A 12,315-nucleotide genomic window follows, 5' to 3' on the forward strand; every position below is an offset into this window, starting at 1 on the left:
TTTTACACACTTCTTGACAACATTGTAGGATACAGTGACTTTACCCATACGCGCTTTGTGCTGGTCTATAATTTAAATAAATCGTGTAGGGGGTGCAGTAAATATAACATACTATATTAAAAGAAATGAAAAGCATTGCTTCTTGATATTATAAAAAAACAACTGATAATAGGGAAAAGGCATACAACTAATTGAATAAGTGTTATTATGACAAAACTTCCCAACTCAAACAATAACTACACTGTTTTTTTCATGAATTGTTAAGTTCAAATCCATCTTGATACCATTCCTATCTCAAAGTCATCTCTACTTCATCACAAGAACTCGAGTATGTCTGACTATGTTCCAGCTTTGTTTTCGTAGCTTTCAAAGTTGACAGCGTCATTGTTCCAGTTTTATTTGAGTCGTCAGAAGTGACACTCACCGGCAAGGCGCGACGTTCACTCAAACAGCAACTTGCAAATACTTCTTTGTATGCATTCGCAAAATGTTTGTTCGTAAGGTAGTAAATCATCCAGTTGAGAGAAGGATGCAGATGCGCAAACATTGTGATGTACACATGCACTTCGTATGCAAAGGTGTCTTTGGAGTCCGCCACCATAAGCAGCGCATATGGCGCCCAGCATGTGATAAAAACAATGTAGATGACAAACAATGTCTTCGCAAGGTGATAACTTTTCAACGGCGTTTGATTTCCACCAAAATGTTTTCTATTCTCTTTTATCCTAAGTCTATGTGTCCTCACGAACAGATATATTTTTAAGTAAAAGGCTCCAATGATAACCGAAGGAATCCATACCAGAACGATCGAAAACACGACTGTAAATGGGTACGTTGCCATTCGGTCCCAGATGCACTCTAGACTTTTTTTATCGAAGCCATGGTCGCCGACGCCTGCTGTATTTAAAATGACTAAAGTAGTACCAACAAAGTACACGGAGACGCATATGGCGATACAGCGTTTCCTAGTAAATATTTTCCTGTATATGTCGTTTGCGCAGATGAAGAAATACCTGTTCATACTCATCATAGCAATCGTCATTAGCGATGCCACGCATGATATCGTGCAAAGGCTCGCAACGGTCTCACATAGTCCCGGTACCGTTTTGAAGAAATCTTCTCCTTCAACTTTTGCTGAAATATAAAATCAATATGCCAATTGAGGTCGGATATAGGCAAACGTAATCGTATGAATTTTATAAAAGCGACATAAGCCTAAAATGACATTTCCTAGTATGTTGTATCGGGTAAACTTATCGTCGATATTGCATGAACCGCAAGGTGATACGACGTCATTAATAACACCAGTATTGATATCTAAAATAATAAGTGTGCGGTCATTTATCAATGGCATTCGAAGTTAACCATATCAACTACGAAGTATGTTGGAAAATAAACTATCTTTAAAAGATGTTCTCATGTGTAGAAAATTGTGCCGAAACCTTTCTTTTTGATATGCAATATTTAATTTGGTTTTAAGTAAATTTGGTATTAGGTAAGCAAGACAGTGGAACGCGTTACGCGAAACCTAGAGGTAAACTGCATGCATCTCGTAGACTCTCAAATTCGTTCAAAGCTAAATGTTATGCAGGATTAAGATTGAAATGATAGAAGTATTCATAAATCGAGTTCTCTTTCAATTTACCAGCGTTTGAAATACAATTATTATTTCTCTTGACAGTTATCGATTAAACGGCCATTCACTCGAAGCGAGGTCAAATAACTATCACGCCAGCCAGTGAGTAAGCCGATTATATTTGAGTTGAGTTGAGCCTTATCGTATAAGCAGTTTATTGGAGATCGGATTTAAAAGGATCTCCCAGCCTTTCGCTAGGATTATATTCGCATACATCATTCAACGTTCAATCAATAGTCGTTGGTTCAGTTGGAGTGATATATATCTACATAGTTTACTCACAATGCCACGTCTGAAAGGAACAGTTGTGTTCTCGGCGTTTGAAAAAGAATTCTTCCTAGCATTAATTAAAAAGAATGAGAAGGTTATATTCAGAAAGGCTAATAGCACGAATGAAATACTTGAAAAAGAAAAGGTGTGGACAAATTTAACGACGGAGTACAATTGCAGGTACTGTATTTTCATCATTGTTTAACGAGTGCTATGTATTTTTATAATTCATTAATTTATTGTTTGTAATACATGTAAATTATTAGTAGTTATTTGTGAAATTTCATTTCAATGAAGTCCACACATACAGCTTAATAAAGAAAATCGGCATTTATACACTTGTTTTTTTCTGATTTTAAGGAAAGAAGTCCACCCAAGGACCACTCAACAGTTGAAAGTACTTTGGAAGAATTTAAAGACGCGAGCAAAAAGCGACGTCGCGGCGATTCGGGGAAAGCACTCGGAGACGGATAGGCACGCAAATAATGTCAACCAAATCGGATATTACTCTGAACAAGTATGTTCGATTGTTAAGACTGAGCCATGCAGCTTTTCAAACGACTACAACGACGATACCAATGTTCACCAGGATAACACAGTACGTATCATACTTATTATTTTCACATACAGGTCCAAATTAAGACGTACTTACGAATTTACACGAATAAGTGAGCTATGAAATAGACTATTACATGTTAATATCATCCTTTATCAACCATTTTTTTATTCATATTCTTAAACTAAAAATGCACGATAATTGTTATAAAAAAACTGCAAGATGACGGAAATAAAAGATCGTTGTTTTAGAAAAATAGAATCATGTACTGTAAATATGAGTAATAGAAGTTTTAATAGTTAGGTACGGTAGGGAGAAGATAAACAACACATTTTTCAAAGAAAAACAGTTTTTAGACCCAGATAACTGATTTTAGTTCAGAAAACCATTTTCTAGCGTTATTGCACAGCAATACGTTAAAGTCAAATGCGAATTTATTTATGAGTATATTTGAAATATGTGTTGAATACATGCAACAGAGGGCGCATACTCTTAAATCAGTTAAGCATCAAGTTGAAATATCAGTTTCTTCAGAAAATGAAGCCATGTCTACTTTGCAAATAACAATGTTTTAAGGCATGCAGGAAACGAAGTCATTCAAATTTATTAGATAACACTTTGGAAAGAGTTTATCAAAGTAAAGCTATCAATATTGTTTTAGGTAGTTCCTGAAGCAAAACATGAGGAATTCAGCGATAACGGACATGTCGGAACGTCAATCGGTTCAAGCAACTTGGGAATCATTAACCATCCATCTGAGTTTTTGAGCCAAACTTCTGCTTCTTCCGGCCATTCTTTTGTCAGTGATTTACCTGTAAAATCTCAACCTGCCAAGGTTATAGAAACACCCTTCCATGTATTCAACCCAAGTGCCGAAATAGGTATCCTGGAGAAGCATGAACATGATGTCAAAGTTAAACTCCTACTTGAAAAGCATGCTTATGAAATGGACTCGTTAAAAATGAAAAAACGCCATGAACAAGAACTTTTTGAGCAACAAATGAAAGTTATGAAATTGCAGGAAAAGGAAATGATATGTAAATTGTATGTGTAACGTGATAGCTACATCAAAACATATAACCATATATCACGCCTTCAACATGAATAACGCAACGCAAGAGATCCATGTATGCAGGAATACCCCATATTTTGCTATACCGGGTCACAAGTTTTAATACATGTACATATATCCAAATGGCGTCTATTTTCCGACTAATGAATGAAACATGTCTCATACAGTGTTGGCTTCTGGATCAATGTAAGCAGGTTGTCGACGTGATAAATACGTTCTGAGGCAAGTAGGTGACCCGATATGAGATATTCAGGAAAGAGGGAACCATATTCGGGTATAAGCTTCGCTCTCATCCATTACGGTTTCCGTTGCCACGTATATCCCATATCAGATCGCCTACTAACCCCATACTTTATAATATCTAGTTTATTTTTTGTGATGTTAAAATTATTGTTTGAAATTTGTTTAAACGGGAACACACTACGCACAACACTTTAAAAACACGGTGTTCATAACACGTGATATTACGGCATATGTAAACAGGATGTTGATGGATACTACGGCACATTTGAAGAGAATGTTGATGGATATTTCGGTACATGTACAATGGATGTTTCGAGCATTGTTCAGCTGGACATGAGAGCTTTTCACTAACCATTATTTCCAAAACTGTGTTACAAAACCAAACCCATGATGACCGAATTAGTATAAGGTATGCATACGCAAAAGATAATTAAGAACTATTCGGTAGCTCAAGCGAATAAGCGGAGCCAGCAAAATAAGTAACTTATTTGTAACAATTTCACGCTTTGAATAGCATATATGGTTAAGTAAGGATGTGCATCTAATATATACGCAATCATCCTTCACCATCTTTAGAAATGAGAGCAAATCTCTATTGTCCGGCTAAAAGAATGTTCTAAATACGTATAAGTCAAATAAGTATGGGCGTCATGAAGACATTCACGCTCAAAATTACATAACTACTTTTGTTTTTGCTTATTATAAGATAAGACTGTTATATATAGTATACAATGATTTGAACTTTAAAGTATGTTTCATTTTCCAGTGCAAATTTAACATGTCAGATAAGAAGTTGACTTTAAGTGTTTTCCATCCCATGAATTATCGATTACGACTGTGTCTCATTTCTCTGCGTCTTTATTTTGTTTAAAGATGGTACTGGGTGAAATCCCCCTTTGAAGTACTCGGTTTTCAATGGGGGTTTTAGTATGGGTCTCGAAAGAGGGTAGGATTGGATATGCAAGAACAAAACAGGCGGTGAAATGTTGCAAACTTCGCTAAATGCAAGTAAAAAGATATTCAAAGCGTTCAAAAAGGGCTAACTCACATATTTCAAGCAACAATTTTGTTACAGAATACGCAACTGCAGTTGGTCTACTTTCTTCATGGAAAAATAAACAACTGACTGATACTCATTTGAACAAACTTGTAAGTCCTAGCCTGAATCCATTCAATTTTCAATAATGTTACACACGCTTTTTGGCAGCATCTTATGTCATTTTTAAAGAAAATATTAATAATGACGCCGTTAATTGAATTGTTGCTGATGTTATGTATGCAATAGGCGCTTTCTAAAGTAAAAAAAAGGTTTCAGAAATGTTTGCTAAAAGAAGTTAATTAAAGTCAATGGTGTTTAAAAGACTACACGTGAATTTGCGTGAATAACCTTTTTTAATAACTTCTTCCTTCCTCGTGGCATTGCAAAGTTATACTCCAGAATTTCATAAGCTAGCTTAATTACATGATTACTCGTCATGTGACTTTCCTTCTGAAAATTACCGACCATTTCCGAAATGGGCTTTTACAGGAACATTTTATATGCAAGGGGAGCTGGGAAACACTCTCATGTCTTTCAATGATTTGCTCTACTACCAAGATCAAAACTCATTTCATTAATAATCGTATCTGCCGCTTAGGCTAATATCTCAATCACGCAAATTCCCGTAAGCTGAACTGGTTTCCATACACATCCTTATGGAGCATGGATTATCATAGCTATATGATTGTATGCGCCATCTGATGATGATTGTTATCTTATTGTATTCATTACATAGTGGATTAAGTCTGTGTTATCGTAGTTATCACCGGGGGCTGGTTGGTCTTTATATTTTACGAGTGTATAACTTAAACTGATGTTATTTCTACGCGAAAGAGCAATACAAAATGCTCAACATGTATACACCACATGTCTTTTGTGAAGCGCTTCCACACGGTGATATCACATATTTGATACGCACATTAACGAAAAAATCGCCACAGTTATATTATTCGTTCTCAACCATTTACAATAAAACTTATCAAGTATATTACCAATATAAACATGTATAAAGCCTTACCAATAATACTCATTGGATCGGCGATCAGAGTGACGTACAGGTCGGATATGGCCAAATTGACAATGAACGTTGACTCCATTTTATTACGCAAACTCGATTTTGTTGCTATGACGTAGAGGATGAGCAGATTGCCAAACGTCCCGAGCAATGAAGCAACAGAAATAATGATTATACACGGAATTGCCACTGCAGGCTGTGTCGTGATAAACCCATGGCGTCCAAAATAATCGTCATCACCACCTTTGATTTGTTTACTGATGTTGTTTGAAGCGATGCTGTCTATTCCATCCATTTTGACAGGAAAAGGATATTCGTTTAACGTGAAAAAGGGTACTATCCGGGCTGCAATGAAGTATCAACCTTAGTTTATGTTTTTATATGTTTCTAACACACAAACTGTTCTCGTCAATATCCATTTATCTATTATCCCTCTCGATGGAGTTTGTGGTCACGATGTAAATCTAAAAAAGAAATATAATATAAAACAATATAATCATCTACGACGATAAAACATTCGAATAGATAAGCGAAAGTATCATGATCATAAAATTATCTTAAATGTTGCAAGAATGTTATATACCTCGTTTCTGAACTATTATTGTATTAAACTTTTTTGCCCGACTTTAGCTTAAGGCCAACGTCTTTGCTTTGATAACGAATTATGAAATATCCTTTTTTAAATAAGATATAAATACAATATTCATAAGAATCTTGCTTGACCCGGATTGTTCTGAATTTCCAGGATCAGTACGTGGATAATTACAAAAGCAACACATAAACACTTAAATACATTCTTAAGTATCGCAATCGTTTAATTGCAATATATCACGATCAGGATGCATGTTTATCTAAAGTTGATCAAATTGACTTGAAAATAGTTCATTATCGCACGTTTTATTTCCGAAATATTTCCTTCAATAAACATAGGTTATAATCAATTCTTTACTGTATGTAACTTTTTATAAAGAAAACATTTTAATTTAATCAAAGCCGTTCAGATATAACCTTTATAACGTTGGTGCTTGTACTTAATATTCCTGCTTACGGTCATTTAGCTGTCGTAAAACAAGCTATGTTAATACACATGTCTTCCTTGTTTATCTTGATATTAAGTACTACGTGTTTAAAACTGCTATAGCACATTATTTATTAGTTAAGGCAAGGCTATTTCGGTTAATTGCTCTTGTTTAACGAAATGAACTTGTTTTGTTTTTTCTTCCTGTTAATAATAACATTATAAACAAAACATGAGAGAGCAGATTGGTAACTGTAGATACTTAATTATATCCTCACAAAGATTGCGGTTGTGCTGAAGTAATCACCCTGTCTGTCTGTCGACCTTTCGTTCCGTCACCTTGAAAGCCAAATGTTCTTAATCTTTAATGTACACTAACTCAATGTAACAATTAAGAAAATGGCATTCAGTATCGAAATCTTCTCAGAATGTAACCGGTATCTGATTATTTAATGGTTTCTATACACTTCGTCCATGGTGTGGCTATTTGTCGTCTGCTCAATTAGGATAATTAAGTATTACGTATTTTTTGAAATTAAATTACAATTTTTAAAGCTGATGGAAGGGGCTTAACGAGTGTTGCACATTCGAAAGGAATGTTTCTAGTATTTGGTGATAGTTATACACCCAAGTTAACTCCTATTTCGCTGACGGTTCCAAAGCGTTACCCAAACATTCGTTAATACATATGTGTTGATTGTCAGGGATGTTAAGCCTTAGTATCGCCCTCTAAAAAGGGACATGTTTTTAGTATTTGGATTGTCTTGCTGACGGTTCCAATGCGTTTCCCAAACATTTGTTAATGCATATGTTTTGATTGTCAGGGATGTTAGGCCTTAGTATTGTCTTCTGAAAAGGGACAAATTTGTCTATTTGGCCTGTCACTGCGTTACCCAAACATTTGTTAGTACATATGTTTTGATGATCAGGGTTGTTAGGCCTTAGATTTGCCCTCTAGAAAGGGACATGTTTTTACTATTTGGCTTGTCTCTGCGATAACCAAAAATTGGTTTGTAAATATGTGTTGATGCATGAGTGGTCAGTCAGTGTTGGTTGTAAGGCCAAAAGATTGTCCTCAAAACTGGGACGTATTTTATTTTTTACTATTATGCTTGTGGTTTATATTGTATTATTAGCAATGTATTTTTACTATTTCACTTGCCCATGCGGTTTATATTGAAATAAAAGCTTTGGCTTTAGTATGTGTCTTGTCCCTGGCTTGTGGCTCATATTGTAGTATTAGCTATGGTTGTATTATTTGTCATGTCCCTGGCTTGTGATTTATATCGTATTATAAGTTATATGTTTTTTTCCTATTTGGCTTGTACATGTGGTTTTTATTGTAGTCTTCAACTTCACTTCCTGATGGTCTTATCTTAAAGGGACATTAATCAAACAATATTAAAATTTAATGTTCTTTTTAAAGTGTTTAGCGTATTACAAAAAGGCCATTTAAGTGGTATCATGTGTCTTTATATCTTCCTTACTTAGACATTGTGATCTCTTGAAGGAACTCTATATATAAAGTTATGATATTGTTGAACGAGGTCGGTGTTTTGATGGCCATTTTTCAAATGAGTCTTTGAAAACTTCAATGTCAACAAAAATCAAATCAATACATTTGTTATTCAAAAGTTAAAAAGAATCATTTTTCTTAAAATGGTTTTCATCTGTCATTGAGATATTTCATGTATGTCCTTGTAAACTTCAGTAAACAATCAATGACCTTGACACAGTGAAAACCAAACATGTGAATAACACCCTAATAATACTCCAAAGTGATAGCTCTTGTTAAGTTTATTTGGTTAAGGGTACTCAAAATGTGTTCCTTTCAGCAATAAATTAGTTCTGAAAAAAACGCCTGAAAGTGAAATATTTGTTCATTCCGTTTGGTTAATATATGATATACAGCAGTATATTATCCTATTTAAGGAATGACTTGCGTTATTGATGTCTTTATCTGGGTATGAACGCATTTGGACTGGAAAATGGTTATAGAGTCCGAGTAAGCCTTAGTAGAAACTAAAATGACTGAAATGCATTCTATAGAACTATATGTTGGTGCATTCGTAAGAATCGATCAACTTAAATCATTGAACAGAAAAAATGAAAAAGATCTTCGGTTGTCATTGGCCTACATAAAGGTGCCATGTGTACAAATAAACTTGTCATTTCATTGGCCACTGGCAAACCTATTTAACTTTTCTGAACCTACGTTGTTGAGTTATCCTCGACCTATGTTCAAGAAAAGACAAACTAAATTTATTATTGAAATTGTCTAAATGGTCTTCACTTATGTAAATTGAATATTTTAAGTTCAAGAATTTAGATTTAATTATTTTGTACAGGTCTTTAATTTGAATGCTCAGGCCTCAAGAGTTGAGATTCGTGATCATATTAAAGTATTTGACAGACACGTAGTATTGATTATGTAAATGAAATAACAATCTATTTATATGAAAATTAAAGAAAAAGTTCACTGTTAAGAATAGAATTCTTGATCAATTTTCAATTAATTTGTGGAATGTTCATTACTATTATAAAGTAGTGTTTATCATATTTGAATTATGGAATGTTTCGTGATGTATCTGATGCAATGTTCATGTTTAATATTATTTAAAATAAATACTTGTTCAACTAAATTAAAAACGATTAAGCAACAGCATTTTCGATAATGTTTAGATTAATTTAATCATATTACAGAGCCTTTCACTATAAAGATATATACGTTTATAACATGTGCTACCAGTGTTATTCCTGATCTGCATGCTGGATATGTCGAGATTCGGTCTATGAGCTAACGAATAGTTTCTGAACTGTCATTCACTGTTCATAAACATGTTCAGAAAGTAGTTTATCAAAAGTTTATGAGTATTAACTTGTGCTTTTAATTATGAAATGTCCATCAAAAATTCATTAAAACTATTTAATGAACCAAATGTCATTAAGTAATGTCTTGATAGTTAAACACATCCATGAACCAAATCCAATTAAGTAATGTCTTACGCAGTCTATCAAAACAAGCTCACGAACCTAAGTTCTAGAACATGAATCATCAAAGCTCATTGAATTTCAGGTTGTTTTACAACGATGTAATACACTGGACACCAAATAAATTCAACGACACTCCTGAAATCCTTTCTTCAAATGCTTGGCACCAAAGTTTTGTGAAAAGTTCGTTTGATAAAAACTTTAAAAAGATTGATCTGGGTATGTAACAAATGTTTTTCCTGGATGAGAAAATAACCAAGCTGTGTACAGTTATACAGACAAAGCAAATAGAAGAACAAAACAACTTCAGGAGACAGTATGAACTTAGTAAAAGGGTTGTTTAAAAGGGAAGCTTTATTCAACACGGACAATACGTTCATCTGTTAAAACTATATATATATATATATATAGCAATAACTTATGTTTTATTGAATAATCTATAATAGATTGTGCACATTGTGCTTGTTGTTGTTTTCAATGTAATAGATGTATTGTTGTTGAATGTTATAATTCAGTTTAAAGTACTTTCAATAATTAAATATGTTCATACTTTCTGCATACATTGTTATATTCAATGATGAAATAGTGCTTACAATGTCAACTACAGGGAATTCATATTCATTTCAAACTTCTAAGGGGGTCAAACCATTTTACTGGGTTATTTGCAGAACCTTTAAAATTTGAAATATACACAATGCTGTTTTACATATTAAAATAGTTCAGAGTACAGGTTGATTGTCAGATAACTGTGATCATTAATTTTAAGTTAACTCAATCTGTTTTGTTTATCTGTTATCTTTAATGCAGGAATCATAATTTTGTACTGTAACTGCTTGTATGATATTCAGTATAAGGTAAATTAGAATATTTATTGTGTTTGAAATTATGAGTTTTCTCAAACATTAAAATAATAGATTTGCATTGCATTGCCTTAACCTTACTTTTGATGCACCTAAAGGATCTAATTGGTCGTAGTCATAGTCATATAAAAACAATTTTGCCTTTTACACTTGTTTACCTAAGAAAAAATGTACTGCAATAGCAGTTTCTGTAGTTGATAACATACCTAAAGCCCGTAAAAGGCAGTGCCTTTTCACATTATTTAGACAAAGCATCATGGTGCAAACGGATATATTAAAAGTAGAACAATAGGTATATATGCCAATAAGTATACTATTTTATTTCTTTATAAAATCAACAGTCATAAATAAACTAGGTATGCATTAGTTTTGTTTTGTTTTGGAGTATGAGGCACTGACTTTTTTGTTTAAATTCGATGTGTATATACATATAGTTCCACAAAGCCTCTCATACTTTAAATGTATATACATTTTATTTCCATCATTTCAGGATCTGTGTTATCCAATCAGCTAGAAACCCATGTTGCATGAGAACCACTCGGTCGATCTCCGTCGCTTCCAGGTGAAGTCTTAATCCTGGACGGGGGAGGACGGCAATCCGACGACAAGTAGACACCGCAGTCGTCTAGGTCACCATTTGAGTTTCTGAAAGCTTCTTGAAAAGTCAATGCATGTTAGAAATGTGACAAAGCAGTAAACTCCCAGTGATGTCATTTCTCCCAGTGACGTCATGATCTAAAATGGAACGACCAGGCCACGATTTAGTCTGACTGAAAAGTCGAGAAGGCGACGAGATGTATTTCTAAAAAAGCATGAGCGATTGGTTTACACCTGTGAACAGATTTACAATTTTGCGTTGATTTGAAATTGTTTTAAATTGTTGATTCTCATACCAATTCAAAACCAAATTATGATTGTTTGTTGGAGTCAAGTCAAGTCATGTCAAACAACGTTTATTCTCTCATACCATAATATATGGCAAATGAGGTCTATATAATAAACATAAATGACATGGAGAAATAGGCCAGGGAAAAGTGCAATATTATTTTAACCCGATATGATTACGTAATAACAATGACCTGTAGTTTTATGCCAGACAATTCACTGACATGTACATGTGTTGAAATCCCGTTGTTGATAAAATTGTAAATACATTACATTCACTGCTGCTAATTAATATGAATTAAAAACAGCCATTTAATTCTTAATAATCTGCTGTGTTGTTAGATATATGTTTTATCATGAGCGATCATGAGTAACCGCTGTCTTTAAAAAATGCTTGCGAGCGTACATACAGTTTGTGTATACAACGTGATAAATTACGTCATAAATGCTACATCGGTAGATTACATTTCCCTTCAAATGAGGACTTCTTACAAAGATAACTTCACTATTTCTTCACAATTCGGTCATATTCTAGATTTTTGTTGCGAGTATTGCGACCGTCAGACAGAGCACTGTCAAAATATTATTTTTGAAACAGGTTTGTCGAAGGGTTTGATGAAACTTATCAACCAATCAAAGTCTAGTAATGATGAAAAAATGTTATCTATGTTTAAATATCTTTGTAAATTCGAAGCAAAATGGTGCCGTCCAACGTAGCATTTATGACGTA

The 12,315-nt window shown here is 33.9% G+C and overlaps 1 protein-coding gene across 1 annotated transcript; it reads left to right on the forward strand.

The window, feature by feature from the left end:
• Nucleotides 1-1,902: 1,902 nt before the first annotated feature.
• Nucleotides 1,903-3,516, forward strand: LOC128210636 (myb/SANT-like DNA-binding domain-containing protein 3). The gene is made up of 3 exons (XM_052914988.1): nucleotides 1,903-2,086; nucleotides 2,267-2,504; nucleotides 3,124-3,516. Exons 1-3 carry the CDS (start codon nucleotides 1,920-1,922, stop codon nucleotides 3,514-3,516), a joined length of 798 nt encoding a protein of 265 aa, XP_052770948.1. The 5' UTR covers nucleotides 1,903-1,919.
• The last annotated feature ends 8,799 nt before the right edge of the window (nucleotides 3,517-12,315 follow it).

Source organism: Mya arenaria, chromosome 12 (genome assembly GCF_026914265.1).
Source record: "Mya arenaria isolate MELC-2E11 chromosome 12, ASM2691426v1".
NCBI lineage: Eukaryota > Metazoa > Mollusca > Bivalvia > Myida > Myidae > Mya > Mya arenaria.